The sequence below is a fragment of the Monopterus albus genome, unplaced genomic scaffold, assembly GCF_001952655.1.
Source record: "Monopterus albus unplaced genomic scaffold, M_albus_1.0 scaffold50.1, whole genome shotgun sequence".
Taxonomy (NCBI): Eukaryota; Metazoa; Chordata; class Actinopteri; order Synbranchiformes; family Synbranchidae; genus Monopterus; species Monopterus albus.
The window spans coordinates 697,919-714,892 of record NW_018127930.1 but is presented as its reverse complement, the minus strand read 5'-3'; the positions used below and the strand labels follow the sequence as shown (position 1 = coordinate 714,892).

General features: G+C 39.2%; 1 protein-coding gene across 1 annotated transcript; it reads left to right on the top strand.

The window, feature by feature from the left end:
* Positions 1-709: 709 nt before the first annotated feature.
* On the top strand, positions 710-16,015 carry st8sia3 (ST8 alpha-N-acetyl-neuraminide alpha-2,8-sialyltransferase 3). Its single transcript, XM_020601152.1, has 4 exons — positions 710-2,342; positions 8,376-8,495; positions 8,842-9,399; positions 12,636-16,015. The coding sequence occupies exons 1-4, from the start codon at positions 2,089-2,091 to the stop codon at positions 12,916-12,918; spliced, it is 1,215 nt and encodes a 404-aa protein (XP_020456808.1). The 5' UTR covers positions 710-2,088; the 3' UTR covers positions 12,919-16,015.
* Positions 16,016-16,974: the final 959 nt, after the last annotated feature.

Here is a 16,974-nt window from a genome sequence, read left to right as displayed (position 1 = left end):
TTGTGTGATATAAGCTACTGTGTTCATGTATACTGAGGGTGTAAGGAGAGACAATGTCAAAAATACAAACTGTAAAGTCTTTAGGCAAATCTGTGTTTTTTGGTTCTATAAGTAAAACTGATGTGACAGGATGAATGTGCTAAACATCACCATGCTGTTGTGCACGTTTGCTCATTAGCCCAAACATTTTCAAATGTTTGGTGAAACAGAGTGAAAATAACATAAGGCACTTCATTAACCCTGCTGGCTACATCTGCAGGTCGTATTACATTTATTATGTTTGTAACACTTTTAGGAACATATTGAAATGACACATAAATCAGGAAGAGTGGGACATGTTGTGACACTTTTAAAATTTTTCTCATACTGACTGCAAATAATGCAACATAATAGTGAAAATGTAGCAAATAAAAGCTTAATCTTGGGAACATATTTCATAGTCCTTAGATTTTCTTTTACTATTTCAGTGTAAAGTTTTCAGTCATTAACCTCATAATGTGGACTTGTGATAACTTAACACCTAAGGAGGAATATAATCACATACAGTGGGTAAGTTGTCACATTGGCCTAGCAAACAAATAAGTCATTAATTGTGAACATGGATTTAATTTTCATAATGAAAACTCTAAATGTTCATATTCAAAATAAAATTATTATATTAAATGTTGTATGTCATTTTTAATTTGAGAACTGTGACTAAAGTCACCTTGAATAAAGATAAAAAAGTGTGTTGACACAGGGGAGTGTTACACATTTAGGTTCCTATGATGGAGAAACCTTATTAGTGTGGTGTTGGGCCACCACATGCCATCAGAACAGTTTCATTGCACCTTGGTATTGACTTCCCAAGTCTCTGAACTCTACTGGAGGGATGAATCCAACAGACATTCTCGCATGTGGTGTTTAGATTATGATGGTGGAGATGCTGCCTAACACATCGCTCCAACATCTCCCATAGATGTTCAACTTGGTTGAGATCTGGTGACCGTGAAGGCCACAGCATGTGAGCCACGTCATTTCTATCCTCATCAGAGCATTCAGTAACCCCTCATGTCCTATGGATGTGTGCACTGTCATCCTGGAAGGGACCACTCATTTATTCAGGTTTGTCATTTCATTTGTGGCTCATCTGTAGGTTTCAGTGTGGGGGAAAATTTTATAGTGGATCAAGATATGCTATTTATCCATACAGTATATGAACATATGCTGTGGTCTATAATTCACCATATAGTTTACAGGCTAGGTATAGGCATCAGTAGCCTATACATTGTAACTCCACAAGATGTTAAGAAAACACAGCTTTCTACTTTTTCGTTTGTCTAAATACGTTTGATTCGCTTACAGACTGTCACTTAACGCCCCTGCAGACCGCTGAGCAGCCCGTCTCTCACCTCTCTGCCTCTATCTGCCTCACTGCTCCGCCTCGGATGCTGCTACTGTTTATCACATTACCGCGACACAAGAGCAGCGTCTCCTTAAAGCGACACTAAAGCTTAATTAGACTGCCAGAGAGTGCAGAAGGAGGAGGAGAGAGACGTCCAGGATGCAGTTGAAGAGAGGGAACAGCATCCACAAGCCGCCTACATCTTTTCCTTGCAGGATGCCCCAGGTCGCCGCCTCATTTCACTGGGGTTATGGTATCTGAAATGTAATTGGATTCTGCATACCTGCAGAAAAACCTCCAAGACAAACCCTTCCTCATTTGCTCTCACGATCCCTGGACATTGTCACTGCGTCACATTCGTTCTTCCTGCGTCTTTTCTTCCGCAACCGTGTCGCTACTCATAGGTTAACAACCTTCATTCTCCCTCCACATATGGGTTTTGTAGACTTCATTGCCTCTATTAAAAGCGTCGATAAATCCGCGATTGGTGCGTCCTTGTTCTGCTTGACCATTTGCATTTCTGCGCTCCTGTTTGCCGGCCACGCTTTACCGCTGACGCGCTCCCTCCCATTCAGTCCATGAAAGCCGCTGTAACACTAGCTGCATTGGCGCGTCAACGCATGCACGCTTTCTCCCCCACATGAACTCTGAAATCTGTGTGAACCGTGCGTCGTCTCCGTGTCTTCGCCCTCGCTCTACCGCTGATGCGGTGCGTCTGGGGTCTCGTTGTTTCTTCGTCCTGGCCTGTCAGTCATCCTCTGGTCCGGGGGGGCTGCTTCCCGCAAAGAGGCAAGATGGTGCGGATCGCCAGCGCGCTGGGGCTCGTCATTTTCAGCGTGGCGCTGCTCATCCTGTCCCTCATCAGCTACGTGTCCATCAAGAAGGACTTCCTGCTCAGCACCCCCAGATACGGACCTAATGGAGGACCCAGGATGTACATGTTCCATGCTGGGTTTCGGTGAGTCCAGGCCAGGTTGGCGTGTATTGAAAAAAAGCAGTTGAATTAATTTGATGCAGCATGTTTCTCCTAATATGGCATTTCGTGATTTGCGCGTGTGTGTGTGGAATGAAATTAAATCATGATACATAATGTTACCAGAGCAATCTTTGACTTGTGATTTGTAGTCAAAATAATTAGACTGTGCCAGCAGTATGGAAAAACATATTTGTGTTATGAAATATCTTTATCTAATATGGCATTTCTTGATTTGCGTGTGTGCGTGTGGAATGAAATTAAACCATGATACATAATGTTACCAGAGCAATCTTTGACTTGTGATTTGTAGTCAAAATAATTAGACTGTGCCAGCAGTATGGAAAAACATATTTGTGTTATGAAATATCTTTACAGGTAGCTCAAGCTACCGCACGGTGCTGATCAGACTCAGCTGAAGGCCTCAGTGCATGAGGCCTGGCACGTTACGTTTTCATTCTATATAATGTATACAGCTTCATAGCCTGGTTAGTCACAGTGAGAATATGTTTTTGTTTAACAGGCCAGATTTAACAAACGTGTTCATTCTTATCATTTGTGCATTAAATAGCTAAAAATATGCCAGCATATGTCCACTGTAGTATCCATGTAGTTTGGGTCTGTACTTGGTTTGGAGCCCCTTAGTTCCAGTGAAAGGAAAATGAAGTGCTATTATTACACCACAGTTATATTTAAGACAAAGGAACATCTAATATTTACATATTTCCCACTGGACAGCTCACATTTGGCCCTTTCCTGTTTCAACATCATGGTGTTTTTATGCACAAATCCAGATTTCTTTCCCAGTTTGGTGTGATACCATGTCCAATGCAGAGACCTGATCTCAAACCCATCCAACTCACCCAACTCATGGGATAAACGTTAACACAGAGTTTTGGCCAGGACATAGCACCCAAGATCAGTGTGGGACCTCATTCTGCTCTTGTGGCTGAATGAAATCACTGCAACCAGGTTCCAGCATCTGGCCAAATGTCCTCCTATGGAGGTTCTGACAGCAGCACATCAGTTCCCATGGTTTTGGAATGACGTGTTCATTTATCACATATCAAAGTCCAAGTGTCCACATGTTACATGATAGCGAAATGTCAGCAATAGCTTTTTTTTTCAAAACCTAGCCACTGTAAAAGGTGTGTTCATAGTCTGGAAATCAGCTGGGCCCCAGCTTAATAAGCCTTCTATTCACTGGTAAAAAGAGGCAGACAAAATATTAGAACAAACATTTTCAGACCATTCTCTGTAAACCCTAGTGATGGTTGTGCGTGAAAATCCCAGTAGATCTGCAGTTTCTGAAATACTCAGACCAGCCAATCTGGCACCAACAACCATACCATGTTCAAAATGACCTAAATCACCACTCTGTCCATTCTGATGTTTGGTTTGAACTTTAGCAAATCATCTTGACCATGTCTACGTGCATATTACCATTTACCTGTAATTACTTACCCACTATTGTACCTTTACTACTACTTTTTGCAGTACTACTTTTAGAATTCATACTCCCACTGCTTTTATTACATATCACTCTTGCTTTTGTTATGGCTATAAACATTGGTTACTGATACTACCAGCAGTTACATGTATATACTGTATGTATAATATATACATGTACTATACATATTAATATTATGTATATTTACATGTAATGTAAAGTATTCGAGATTTGCCTGTATTCAGAGCAACTCACAGCCTTCATGGGCCAAGGTGAGATGACTGGTGACAATGTGATCACCAGAAGAAGGTACATTTCCGTGCTGAGCTAACAAACCTCAAATCATCTGCAGGAACAACACATAAGGCATTGATATCTCCTTATTGTTATATTTCTGATTTACGTAAAGCTAGTCATAAATGTAAATACATTAGTGATACATTTCTCTGGCATATGGTTGAAAAGAGGCGTTGTTGACTGCATCTTTCCTGCTTCTGATTCTAGACCGAACACCAGGAGAGCTCTCTGATACGCTTTTGGCAGGCATTCATGGGGCCACTGCAGTACAGCCCAGTGGAAAATCATTCAGTAAATCTTGGTCATGCAACATGTTTGGCGAGGTCCAGCGTGTGATGCTAAAACAGTGTCCGTCTGATGGAGGTCCTGGAGGCCAGTAAGCTGTCCCTGACTCTGATTTACAGCACGAGAGCTGCATGCATTTTCCTCTGCCTGTAATCATTTTTCTCTCGCTTGCTGTCACTGCAGGCCAAGGTTAGGCTCAGAGTGAGTTAGATGGGAAAGAGAGCAGCATTCTGAAGAAACACATTGCTAGTGGATGAATTTACCTGTTTCCTTCTGTGTTGTTGTACGGTGAGAATTTGGCATTTGATTCAGGGAATTTGTGGTTTTTCCTTGTATGCATTGCAAGCAATTTGTGGATAACTTCTATCTGACAGTCTTACTGCCCTTTAATACATCAACAGATGTGAAAAACTACTGGCCAGAATACAGTGAAAAAATACTGTAATTGGTGACCAGTTGTGACCCAGTGTGTGTAGCCCGAAGAGTTTGAAGCCATGCTGTCAGCTCCAAACCAAAGTACTTTTTACTTGTCAGATACATCATCATGGCAATTCATTCAGCAGTTGTTGAAATACTTCTCTCAAAGCAACAGATGTGAACCTCCTGTAATATCATATACAGTAAGTATCTGAAATACGGTTTGCCTTTGCTTACTAGGTCTTCACAGAAACGTTTTGGCATTCGCTTCAGTCAGTTACTGTTAATGTCTTTTTTAAGTAACTGATAAAGATATATATAAGTGAGTAAGTTTACTTTTAAACTTTTTTTGTTTGTGCTTCACGCCCCCACTGCAGTGAGAGGTCACCTCGCAAACCTGACCTGAGGTGAATACTGAGTGCTGACATGCTCATTAAAGTTATAAGGATGCACTTTGTCCTTTTTTCCCATTTTTCATATTTTTATTTGGCACTGTGATTATTAGCTCTATCTATCTATCTATCTATCTATCTATCTATCTATCTATCTATCTATCTATCTATCTATCCTTTCTGTGGTATGACAGAGAAATAAACAGCCTACCTCCAGCTGTTGAAGTGTGGAGGTCCTGGACATTTGTAGCAGCATTGTCTCTAGCCTTACTTATAACGTCAGCAGCAGCTTCTGCCTCAGCTGTTTTTGGCTGAATTTTTGTTAAGCCTTTTGGATGGTGTGGTGTTTTGATTTGAAATACAGTGGAAGGAATGGAAATATTGTCAAATTGTATTTCCAAAATATTCCCAGATTCTCAGACTATGGAACCAGCATGATCTCATTGGTTGACTCTTAAATGATCATGTGGGTATCCTGACCCACAATAGTCTTCTGGGCAAATTATAATTAGTATTTATTTCACACTGATCCTGGTTAAGCACTGCACCTCTCTGGCTGAGTCCCACTATCTAATATAGTGGACACCGCAATAACAAAATAAAGTTGCTGAAGATCTGCCTGCAATCGGATCCACCTACTTTGTTAGGGTTTGCTTTGGCCTGGATGAGCACCACAGAGGTGGAGGTTGGGTGGTATGAGAAGTTACAGAATGCTTAAATGGTCATGGAAGGTTTTGGTATTGGATTTTGTCGAAACCTAAGTGATCAAAGCTCTGACACTGTTTGCACTGTCCCAGTGTTGTAAACTCCACTGATCTGGTTCTTCTGCAGGATGAACCAAACCTACTGGCACATACTATTTGACCAGTTGTGTTTCTCATAGCAGAGTCTTGACCTGAAACCTTGACATTTTGACATTTGGTGGAAGGTAGTAGAATAACAGAGATGATTGAACCAATTTCCCTGATAGTTTAGGAATTCTGCTTGTTCTGCTTTTCCCAAATTCAGATCAAAAGATCAGTTTTTGGTGGCCCTGGATGGATGTACCATGAAACTTTTTTTCCACTTAAAACTTCCTACCTACCACCATTCATTCAGTGAGTGTGTATCTCCCAAAGTCTTGTGGGAAAATATTATTTTATTAGCTGCAAAGGACTGACATGTTGGGTTACATCCAAAGCCCATCCAGGACATCATGTGTTTCTGGATCTAGCAATGTAAACAGGTAGCTAACATCAGCTACTCACCTGACCTTTTAACCTTAGATTTTTGCTGTTTGTTGGCTCAAAAGCTAGTCACAGATCCTTCCAAATCCCAGGTGTGTTTTGCTGACAGTAGAGACAGACAGAGCTTACATCTTGTTACTCCACTATGAGTACTTGTGAGATACTGTGTGCAGTTAATGTGCCCAGCAGTTGTCAGTCAACTGATATCTCCAGTGCTAACTGCAATGGTTCATTTTTACATTTCTGTTTCTACAGCTGTTCAAACAAAATACAGCATATAAATCAGACAATTTTGGAGTTGAAAGGTCCATTCTTCTCTGTTTTGATAGAGCTAGGCTAGCAGTTTCTCCCTGCTTCCAGGCTTTGTGCTAGGCTAAACACATCCTGCGCCTTTTTTATGAAACTGATGCCCATCTTCTCATTTGACTCTGGGTCAAACAGAGAGCGTTACTTTTGCAAACTGAATGTTGTCCTGACCTGCAGAGGAAGTCATTTTTCTAGGCGCCCACACCATGGGAAATAAATAAATAAAAACTCAACTACATCCAAAATGTCATGGTTTCAGTGCAAAAATTAAATTAAGTGAGTTAATACATAGTTATACTCTTGGCTAAGCCTTGGCTTTAACTCATGGGGATTATCACTGGAGGGGATTTGAAGAGCTGAAGCTTGTTATACTGCAAAAATGTGTTCATCTTAACAAGTACTTTGACTAGTGTAAAAATGCAATAACACTTCACGAACACTATAAAATTTCACAATTCCCTTAAATGCCGTAAGCAAGGGATCATTTCAAGATGTGAACGACTGCTGTAAAACCTGAAAATGAAAAGAAATACATAAAACTGAATTTGGATGAAGGGTAAATATTTCATTCCACAATGAACAATCAATAACTTGCTAAGATGGACAGAATAGCTCCAGCAGTTTGGCCATGTTGCTGATTTTTCCTTGGTACATACAGTCATTTTATTCTTAGACTAAACTAGATCCATGAGTAGGAAAGAGGCTGAAATTCTGCATTTACACTGAATTGACAGTGTAAATGCAACTGTCTGAATCAGGTTTTTGTTTGTTTATTTTTTGTTTCCTATAGCAATATGACTTGATATAGTTGCTGATTGATAATAATGCTAGTTGTTTTCACCGTTTTAGCCATCATCTCTAAAACTATAAGTGTGATGCAAGAAGAAACATGAGCACTCAGACAATTTGACTGATTATAGAAAACGCATTATTTGGAAGGAAAAATTAAGGCAATCAGTAAACTATTATCCAAACAGTATGTTGTAAAGATCAGTCACAACTGATGGAGCGAGTTCCTACTTCATTGTTGCCCTGCTGTATTTACTTAGGTTGCATGCACTTACATTACACTGAAGGAATATTATTGACATTTCACAGTTTTATAAATTTACATGCTAGAAATTCTAACAAACCCAAGCAAGTCATTAAATCTTTGTGTTTTGTGTTCTTGGAAAAAAAAAAACACTTTTGGAATCGTGTTTGCCTGACTGGGTGAACTCAAAAACTTTCTTTGTCTTCTGTTAAGAAACCTTAAAAAGAAAACAAGATCAACGTTGCAAGAGCTGGACCGTTGCTGAGCAGATGCATTTGGTCTTGACTCAGTGTGGAGTGTTCCTACGCTGCATATGTGCACATGACTTTTCTGCATTTTTGCACTGCAGTTTCAGTTCAGACTCCATTGAATATTTTTTAACACTCCAGCTAAAATGGTTTAGATGTCTGGTTGTCTGACTGCTCATGTTTCTTGTCCCAAATTATCCTTAATGGCTTTCAAAGCTTCCAAATGAGGATGTTTCCTGCAGCTTGTGTTTAAAATGAGCTAAAATGTTTCTCAGAGCATTCTGAAGTGCAAGAGGTTGAAGCAAAGCTCCTCCTAACACAGGAAGACTGGATTAACCTGCGTGTCTCTTCCTCCTGTGCATAGCTCCCAGCTGGCGATGAAGTATCTGGATCAAGCTTTCACTCCTCTCACCAATGCACTCAGTGAGGACCTGCAAAACTCCTCGAAATGGAGGTACAACAGGACTGCGTTCATACAGCAAAGGTAGGTTACACACACACACACACACACACACACACACACACAGTCTCTCTCTTTTTTGTGTTTTGTGTGTTTTCCAAAAAAAGCATCTGATTTTTATTTCATCCATCTCCCATTACAGTAACATTATTTTGGAAGATTATGTTGTAAGAATAATGCTATTTTGAGAAAAGCTCAACAGTCTAATCTAACATCATGTCACTGTATATGTGCTGCCATTATTGTTTCTCATCTCTTGTAGCTATAAAACAACAGGGCATGTTAATATTAGCTGATTTTCTTTAGTCTGACTTTTACAAGCTTCCAGTAAGGATGCAGTAATAAACAAGTATGTCGTTCCATCCTGCAGGAAGGAGATCTCTCAGTACATCGACATCCCCCACAACTTCACACTGACACGAGGCTCGGTCCGAATTGGACAGCTGATGCATTATGACTATTCCAGTCACAAGTATGTCTTCTCCATAAGCGAGAACTTCCGTTCACTGCTTCCCAAAGTTTCACCAGTCCTTAACAAACACTACAATGTCTGTGCTGTGGTCGGCAACAGCGGCATCCTCACTGGCTCACGCTGCGGACCCCAGATTGAGAAGTTTGACTTTGTCTTTCGCTGCAACTTTGCACCGACCGAGGTGTTTAAGAAGGATGTTGGGCGGCGGACCAATATGACAACCTTCAACCCCAGTATCCTTGAGAAATACTACAACAATTTACTGACAGTGCAGGACAGGAACAACTTTTTTCTGAGTCTGAAGAAGCTGGACGAGGCCATCCTGTGGATCCCAGCATTTTTCTTCCACACATCAGCCACAGTGACAAGAACACTGGTCGACTTCTTTGTGGAGCATCAAGGTCAGCTGAAGGTCCAGCTGGCCTGGCCTGGAAACATCATGCAGTACATTAACAAGTAAGATACACCAGACTGCCACAGTACATTCACAAGATTGATTTACACACAGAAAAACTGCTGTGCTTTAACGTTAATAATAAAAAAACCCATCTCCACTGTGTATTACGTAAACGCAAAGACCCCATCTCCACTGTGTATTACGTAAACGTGGAGATGTAGTTTGTACCCGGATATTGACATCTAATCACAGATCTTTGTGTTTACACTTCACATTCATTCTTGTTCTCCTCTTAATTCTGCTTGTGCATCTGTGGTCAGATGCACTGTGATCAGATCTTAGGGTGCAAAGTTTCCAGATCTGTCAACAAACATGTTTGAAGTGAAGATGACCTTTCAATTCCATATGTGATGTGATCGGTCCAATTCATTTTGACTGCGAACCCAGATAAGACAGTTAAATACAGCTTGTATAGCTGTATAAAGATAGAGCTGGCATTATTCTATATTTCTATGTCTCCATGCCGAATTAGTGGCTGGAAACATTGTCAGGTTGTCCACCCACCTGTTTGTCCAGCCCCGTTCTTGTGAAAGCAATATCTCAGTAACAACTTGAGGGAAGTTCTTCAAGTTTAGCACATGCACACTGTGACTGAAGGATGAACTGTAAAGACTTTGACTTTGATTACCTTTGGTGGGCAAAGGTCAAGGTCACAGTGACCTCAAGTCTGTCCCAATTTTGTGAATGTGATACCTCTGGAACGCCTTGAGGTTTTTTCCTTTTGTTTTTGTTTTTGTTTTTTTCAAATTTGGCACAAATGTCCACTTGAACTCAAGGATGAACTGATTAGATTTTGGTGGTCCAAGGTCAAAGTTCAAGGTCACAGTGACCTCACGGCTGTCCCTTTCCTGGGAAATTGACTGGTTGGGGGAGACATACTACCACAAAGCAGTAAAAAGACCATAGATAAAAATGCATGATTCCATTTCTCAATACTTTTTGGATCAGAAATATACATACCTTTTTAATTCTTTTTAACTGTTAGACACTGTAGTGGTACTCAAACACAGTAATGCTACTCAAAAGAGACTAAATTGTGCATTTGCTGGGAACTATTTTCAGTGGCAGATTAATACATATTAGGTATTACAGTTAGTACTTCCACTGTCGCTGAGTGCTTGCTCATGGAGGATTTGGGGTTTTCTCTCTAATATTGAAAGGTCTAGATTTTACTGTGTAAAGTGCCCTGAGGTGATTGTTGTTGTGAATTTGACAAAACAGTGGCACATATCAGGGTTTTGGACACACACACAATACTTGTTAGTAGAATCAGAAGATTTTTGTTTTTGTAAAATATACACTTTCACCAGTCCAGCACTATTCTCTAAAAATCAAGCTTGATTAATGCTCAGGACATGTCTGTCTCACTATTTTAGTGTCTCTCTGTTTTTTAACTGTGCTCTGCATGGCAAAGAGGAGATTTGGGCTCCAAAGTCGGATTATAAAGAAGTTTAGTGAAAGGCCTGGTGCAGAGCTGTACAGTGTGTGTGGAGAGGGATTTAAGTCTGGTGCTTAATGTTGTAGCAGCAGAATAGGCTGTTTGTACAGTAGCCTAATCTTCACCAATCCCATTAAATCCACTTTCTCTGGAAGAATGAGCACATTAAAGCAGCTCAGGCAGCTTTTAGCACCTCAAGGACTCTTGGAGACGCTTTTGTTGAGGCCACTTTGGAGAGTTTCCCCTCTGTGATGCTGCAGACTGCGAGATCAGCAGCGGTCAGATTAGTTTTTTTCTGTATTTAACTCTTTAAAGTCAGTTCTTTCAGGAACAGCTCAGAATTTTTATGGAAGATGTAGAAATAAATGGAGAAAATTCACCATTAAGTACCATCAGTGCTCATTCACAATTTCTGATCACTTCTACTGTGTTGTTTTTTTTTTTAATGCTGTTAAGCATTTCTCAATGAACATGAACTACATCCAGAACTGGGAGAGACTGCACTTATTGAACTGCTGGGAAGCTTTTTTTTATTTAAGCATCAACACAGGTTGTGCTCAGACCAAACGGACATTGAGTATAATATGACTCTGGTGTTGTAGTAGTTGGATTAGTGCCATGGAAACATTATACTGAATTTATTGAGCCAACAGGTAAAATGGAGATTCAAACAGGTGAAGGTTAAGAAATACAGAGATTATTATTAAAATTTGATAAAAACATTTTTTAAACAAAAATTTGAAATTAAATCTTAACCCTTTTTAAATCACAGGGTTTACAATTTTCAAGTACCGGTATTTAATTTAAAGTTATTATCAAAATAAACCACTAATAAATAATAGATTGATCAGTTTGTCAATTAATCGGGCTGGTAGTTGCCATTTTTTAATAATTATCAGCGACCGATGTTTGTGCTCATGGGAAGCCAATTAATAAAGAATGTCAGCAGAAAGCCTTGTTAGTTTTTTTAATTTAAAATAACAAGGGGAGTGCAGATTGTAGGAAACAGAGACAGTGCTCACTTTTTTGTTTTGAGATACTTGAAATAATTCAATTATTTTCATGTCATTAGTTTTTTATTCAGCACATTTATGTTTCATTTGTTATTATTAAATTGTTATATTTTGTCTGATGCAATAAAGGCAACATGATATCAGCACTATATACCAGCCATCAGCCTCCCCACTCTTTAAAGAGTCGACCATGACTTCCATCCATCCATCCATCCATTATCTAAACAGCTTATCCTGAACAGGGTCACAGGGGGCTGGAACCAATCCTAGCTGACACTGGGCGAGAGGCGGGGTCCACCCTGGACAGGTCGCCAGTCTATCACAGGGCTGACACTTAGAGACAACCACACACCAACACTCACTCCTACAGGCAATTTAGAGTCATCAATCAACCTAAGCTGCATGTCTTTGGACTGTGGGAGAAAGCTGGAGCACCCAGAGAGAACCCCACGCAGGCACAGGGAGAACATGCAAACTCCACACAGAAAGGCACCGGGTCGGCCTGGGGTCAAACCTGGAACCTTCTTGCTGTGAAGCTTAACCATTACTTTTTAACATAAAATCTGAAAAACAATGACCCATAAATGTAACCCTGAAATTAATTTATTAAAGCTCTAAATTGTTACTGTTGGCACAAACTGAGCAACAGAAGTTACTTTTAAAGCCTGTGTTTTTAGCACTGAACTCAGTTGTTTTATTCCCTCACATTATTTACATTGCACCATTAATGTTAATTTGAAAAACTGAAGGCTGTTTAAATCGCTCCTTTCATGTGTCTTTACAGCTACTGGAAAACCAAGCAGCTGTCACCAAAGCGTCTCAGCACTGGCATTCTAATGTACACGCTTGCATCCTCCATGTGTGACCAGATTCATCTGTATGGCTTCTGGCCCTTTGGCTGGGACCCCAACACAGGAAAAGAGTTGCCATACCATTACTATGACAAGAAGGGCACCAAGTTCACCACCAAATGGCAGGAGTCCCATCAGCTGCCTGCAGAGTTCAAACTCCTCTACAAGATGCATATGGAGGGACTGCTGAAGCTTACTCTCTCACGCTGTGCTTAGGGTTAAAACTGCAGCGCTTTTTCAAACTCCTTTCCAAAGCCTCCATGGCGCTGTCAAAATGACGAGACAGACGGGGGCAGGATTCATGCGATTCTGTTAAAAGCTAAATCACAAAGCTAAGTTGGTGCAGTAGGTTATTACAGTAAACTGTAAGATCAATGAGCAAAAGCCAATATTTTTGTGCTCAGGATGAACCATAGCAGCTCAAGAAACAAGGAGTGTATTCATTTTCTGCTGTTCAAACATTTCCTTAAGAATGAAGGTGTGTTTGTGTGTGTTTTTTTTTTAAAGCCAAACTTTGTTCAGACTGACACTAGCATTGCTTTAAAAGCGCAGGCCCCTTGTCCATTCAGTGAAATCACTGTGCTGATGCAGTTTGTGTTCTAATGCAGAGGACTCTGGCAAAAAAAGTTCAATGTGGCTCAATATTTACCATAAACTCAATCACCCAGCAACACCCAGTGCTGACTAATCAGGTAATTGCAAGCACACATTGCTGGTACATTCCATTGTAGAGAAAGCTCTGATTTTGTGATGGTTTTCCAGTTTTGAAATGTTATGTGTTATATACTGTTATACAGTCTTTTGGCATCTGTGGGGCTTTCAGGTGAAAGGCATGTTCATATTGTCACAGAAAAACCGCTTTAAGGCGCACCTCGCCATTGGCGTGTATGTGGTGTTCATATCTGTGGTGTGCAGCACAGAATAGAGATGTGCTGGAAGGCTAAATTTGTTGAACATTGACCCCGCTGTCCTTTGTGGGCACAGCCAGTCACTGTCAACCACTGCTTGAACTGATGAAAAACTAATTAGACTATTCGTATTTCTAAATTTCCCAATCTGTAACATGTTAGCCTTATACCTAGACAAGACAGACAGGCAGCCAATTTAACTGGCAAATTATCAGCATGCAGGTGCAGCTATACTAAAAGAAAAAAAAGAAAGTAAAAGAAAAAAATAATGCTTGAGTCTTTGAAATGTAGCAAGCTATTGCTAGCAACATTAGCACTGTAGCTAAGATGACGACATCTTGTACAATGTCCCCCAGAGGTCAAACTGCGTATCCTCAGTTTTCCGTGATAATGTAAGCACACTTTTAGGGATCTTGTATTCAAACTGCACCTGTAGAAGCAAACTGTCACCAATGAAGGTCCTTACTTTTTCTTTTAACACAGTGCTGTTTTAGTCTTTTCGGTTTGACAATGATAGCTTAATAGTTGAGGAGAACAGGACTGTGTTTTTTTTGCTCCACTGCTCCATTTGCCACTTTAAGTCAAGTACATATACATGTTAAATTTAGCCACGTGGTGGGAGTACTTTAAATAAATAAATAAGTCCAATATTAAAATAAACTAACCATAGATTAATGTGGTGTTTAGCAATTTAGTTACAGGTTTCTGAATTTGAGCATATATATTAAAGCTGGATTCACAAAATATTTTGGTTAGTCGGGGCAGAAGAACAAGTCGAAAAGCAACGTAGATGCTTATAAACCCTATGCCCTATAAGACAGTAACTGAAAAAGATGTCTAAGGAATTTGCATTTGAAAATTAGTTTCAGGCAACACAGCAATATTTTAATCTGAACTGCTTTTGGATATTTAAGTCAGTATTATTTATTTGTGATTTGAAATACGTGTACTTTGTGGCATGTTTCACATTCTATATTATAAAGGTTGGAGTCTGTATTTTGCAGCTGATTGTATGACAAAGGGACATTATGTGACTCATAATGCCCCTTTGTGCAGCACACAGCTTTCATCTTGAAGAAATAAAATAACCATATATTTGCAGTTTCTGGTGAGCAACAAATACCAGAAAGAAAAGATTTTGGTCTTGATTCCTAGTTCTCACTATGTTGACTTGTCTGTGTAATTTTAATGTGACAGCGTGAGAAAAGTGGGATCTTAAGTAATTTTAAAACAGCAACATATTCACAATTACACTTTGTACATATTACACAAAACATGCATTTTTGCACAGTGTCTTACAAACAGACTCTATTTCTAATTTGTTTTCATCAAACAACAAAGTACAAGCTGGGGAAACCAAAATAAGTACAGATGAACTGTTCTGGCTTTGGTAACCTTTTGATTTTTAGTCAGGTTTTAGTTCAATGACAAAATCCACCCAGAGTCCACCATTTTCATACATTTGGTGACAACAACTTTGGCCCTTTTGGCATTCCATGGATGTAAATAATTAAAATAAGTACAGTTGTACAAACTACATGTACTATTGCTTTAATATTTTGCAGGTCCATATGATATTTGCCATTTGTAATTACTGAAGCAGATTCATCTGGCTTTTAGACACATCAAGTATGAATTATCATATTTGATGTGTTGTTCAGTGGAGTTTTTCATGCATGTTCATGCTTGCTGTAATGTGTAGGTGAGACATAAGAAATGAAAGAGATTGGGACTATTTTTGTAATGTACATCTCAAGAATGTATTTTTGGCATTTTGAACAAAACTAATGAAACCAGCTCCATCTAAATCAAGGTCTCTTTATGAAGAGTAAAGGTACATTTATATATTATATCACAAACATTATAGATATGAAGATGAACAAATGTTTTATTTATCAAATACTTGATAGAAAACATCTGTTTCTGTATTTATTTAATAATCTAGCCACTGAAATGAATGAAACTATCAATTTAATAAAATAAATCCTGTTTTTTTATGCTAACTGTTTTTGAACACTGAAGTGTGTTGTTAAAGGTGTTTTCAAACCTAGTTTGTCTGAATCAGTGGGCCAGTTTGTAAGCTTGTTCAGTTTTCCCCTTGGTTCATCTTCATTTCACACCAGAAACCCTAAACCCATCACCAGATTATGTGAGTAATTTTTACAGTACATTCCTTTTGCTCACTGGTTAAATGAGCCTGGGGTGGGAATGGGAATGAAAACCACAGGATGAAGACCTGTGTTCTGTACTGTGAATATTCTTGTGAAAGAAATTTGCTCTGTAACATAGAGAAACAGCACAATTGTCACAATTTGCTCATAACTGGTAATTATATGGGCAATATGCCAAATAAAACTATGCCAACAGGATGCCAATGGAATAAAGTCTGTGCTGCATAACTGTCATTAATGCTCCTGCTGTTTGTAAGTACTTTTGTTTGTTTACTGTCCTGTGAGATGTGAAGACACCTTTAAACAATATTTTATGTATTTGACATTTGAGCTTTGTCATGTTTTATAATCCATTTTTACAGAGGCTGATATTTGTCCTGATGATGAGACAAATAATATCAGCTGACCACCTCTGGACACACTGGATACATCATACAGAAGTAGCCAAGGTACAGTAGCCAGGATGTGTCAAGAGAGCTGATAAAGATAAAGAGAGTCAGATCATAACACTATGTTAAGAGTTATACACAAACATCCTTTTACTTACACTGAACACAGAACAGAAAATTTAAAAATGCACTGAAGTGCTGGCCTGGTTTGAATTTTAGTTTGAATATATCATTTTTATCAAGTCAGTTTTACCCTCTATATTATGCTATAAAAAGTATTTTAATATCAGTTTAATTCTGACTCCTTTTATGATACTTTTAATGTTTTTAAATGTTGGTTTTAAACCCCTGCTGTTTTTGCTGCATTGTTTTTTCATTTAATTTTGCATTAATTTTCATTTTTTTGGAATAAAACTAAAGGGGCGACGTGCTTGTTAGGCTGTGCTCAAATCCACAGTAAGGTGTTCCACAGTCGATGGATGGAACTATGCTGAATGGATGTGAAGTTGGTCCGTGTAGACTGTGGTTTACTGGACCTCTGAGCTCCAGTAAACCTCCTACAATTAAGTATGGACAATAAATAAAGAAGGAAAGAGGTGTTTGTGGTTCCCCCTAGCCATTAAAACATCAAACTGTCAGCGTGTTCAACGGTTCTGTTCACAATCCCTCTAAAACTAATGACAGAGCTGAGTGTCACATGACCTGCTTTTCCAAGTCTGGACATTGACAGAATCATTTCAAAAAGTCACTTGAAAGGGGTTTAAAAAAATTTTAAAAATTGATTTTTTAAAAATTATTTTATTA

Coding starts and splice junctions, on each gene's coding strand:
- st8sia3 (XM_020601152.1), top strand. CDS start 2,089: ATGCGGTGCGTCTGGGGTCTCGTTGTTTCTTCGTCCTGGCCTGTCAGT. Junction 2,343..8,375: donor ATGTTCCATGCTGGGTTTCG/GTGAGTCCAGGC, acceptor TCCTGTGCATAG/CTCCCAGCTGGCGATGAAGT. Junction 9,400..12,635: donor ATCATGCAGTACATTAACAA/GTAAGATACACC, acceptor GTGTCTTTACAG/CTACTGGAAAACCAAGCAGC.